The sequence below is a fragment of the Salmo trutta genome, chromosome 1 (assembly GCF_901001165.1).
Source record: "Salmo trutta chromosome 1, fSalTru1.1, whole genome shotgun sequence".
Classification (NCBI taxonomy): domain Eukaryota; kingdom Metazoa; phylum Chordata; class Actinopteri; order Salmoniformes; family Salmonidae; genus Salmo; species Salmo trutta.
Genome location: NC_042957.1, coordinates 80,606,724 through 80,608,611, shown reverse-complemented (window position 1 = coordinate 80,608,611; position 1,888 = coordinate 80,606,724). Strand labels below are relative to the sequence as shown.

The 1,888-nt window shown below is 53.6% G+C and overlaps 1 protein-coding gene across 1 annotated transcript in view; it reads left to right on the top strand.

Annotated features, from left to right (window-relative positions):
- LOC115200376 (myosin heavy chain, embryonic smooth muscle isoform-like) overlaps positions 1-1,888 on the top strand; it is a 10,457-nt gene that overhangs the window by 1,264 nt on the left and 7,305 nt on the right. The window contains exons 4-5 of the mRNA XM_029763441.1: positions 4-78; positions 1,200-1,408. Of these exons, the coding sequence (XP_029619301.1) occupies positions 4-78; positions 1,200-1,408 (284 nt within the window). The remainder of the gene's footprint in view (positions 1-3; positions 79-1,199; positions 1,409-1,888) is intronic.

Below are 1,888 nucleotides of genomic sequence, written 5' to 3'. Positions count from 1 at the left end.
CAGCTAGAGGAAGAGCTGGAGGAGGAGCAGGCCAACATGGAGAACCTCAACGACCGCCTCCGGAAGACACAGCAACAGGTAGGAGAGGAGGGGAATATACACTAGGTAGTGTGTAGGGGGGAGGGGAGTATGCACTAGGTAGTGTGTAGGGGGGAGGGGAGTATGCACTAGGTAGTGTGTAGGGGGGGAGGGGAGTATGCACTAGGTAGTGTGTAGGGGGGAGGGGAGTATGCACTAGGTAGTGTGTAGGGGGGAGCGGAGAATGCACTAGGTAGTGTGTAGGGGGAGGGGAGTGTGCACTAGGTAGTGTGTAGGGGGGAGGGGAGTATGCACTAGGTAGTGTGTAGGGGGGAGGGGAGTATGCACTAGGTAGTGTGTAGGGGGGAGGGGAGTATGCACTAGGTAGTGTGTAGGGGGGAGGGAGTATGCACTAGGTAGTGTGTAGGGGGGAGGGGAGTATGCACTAGGTAGTGTGTAGGGGGGAGGGTAGTGTGCACTAGGTAGTGTGTAGGGGGGAGGGGAGTATGCACTAGGTAGTGTGTAGGGGGGTGGGGAGTATGCACTAGGTAGTGTGTAGGGGGGAGGGGAGTGTGCTTTAGATATGGTTTAGGGGGAGGGGAGTATGCACTAGGTAGTGTGTAGGGGGAGGGGAGTGTGCTTTAGGTATGGTTTAGGGGGGAGGGGAGTATGCACTAGGTAGTATACACTAGGTAGTGTGTAGGTGGGAGGGGAGTGTGCTTTAGGTAGGGTTTACAGGGAGGGGAGTATACACTAGGTAGTGTGTAGGGGGGAGGGGAGTATGCACTAGGTAGTGTGTAGGGGGGAGGGGAGTATATACTAGGTAGTGTGTAGGGGGGAGGGGAGTATAAACTAGGTAGTGTGTAGGGGGGAGGGGAGTATACACTAGGTAGTGTGTAGGGGGGAGGAGCAGACCAAGAGACACTCAATGACTTGCCTACCTTTTCCCTTTACTGTCAGACCAGAGAGCATCTCTCTATCTTCTTCCTCCCATGACCCCCTCTTTAAAGTGATGTGTGCGTCTCTCTATCCCTTCCCCCTGGCCCTAACCTCTTCCTCCCATGACCCCCTCTCTAAAGTGATGTGTGCGTCTCTCTATCCCTTCCCCCTGGTCCGAACCTCTTCCTCCCATGACCCCCTCTCTAAAGTGATGTGTGCGTCTCTCTATCCCTTCCCCCTAGGTGGACCAGTTGAGCAGTGAGCTGCAGGCTGAGCGTAGTTCCTCCCAGAGCAGTGAGGGCGCCAGACAGCAGCTCGAGAGGCAGAACAAGGATCTGAAGGTCAAGCTACAGGAGATGGAGGGTCAGGGGAGGTCAAAGTTCAAATCCTCCATCGCCGCCCTGGAGGCCAAACTACACCAGCTGGAGGAGCAGCTGGAGCTGGAGAACAGGTAAGGACAGGAGAGGATGATGGGAAATGTAGTTCTTACTCACATGGTCATGATGAACTATATAAATAACTTGATCTGAATGCAAAAGGCAAGGTAGGTAAATATACACTCTCCGGTCAGTTTATTCGGTACACCACCCCATTCACCAAAAATGTATCCTTCCTACAGACGGTCGCGTGGCCGTGGCTTGCTATATAAAAGAGGCAGACAGGCATCGAGGCATTCAGTTACTGTTCGATTGAACTTTAGAATGGGTAAAACGAGTGACCTAAGCGAGGTCGAGAGGTCGAAGGAGAATGGCAAGAATGGTGCAACCCAACAGGCGGAGCCACAAACAGACAAATAGCGGCGCAGTACAACAGTGGTGTGCAGAACGGCATCTCAGAAAGCACATCTCATCGATCTTTGTCACGGATTGGCTATTGCAGCAGACGACCACACCGGGTTCCACTCCCATCAGCTACAAACAGGAAGAAGCAG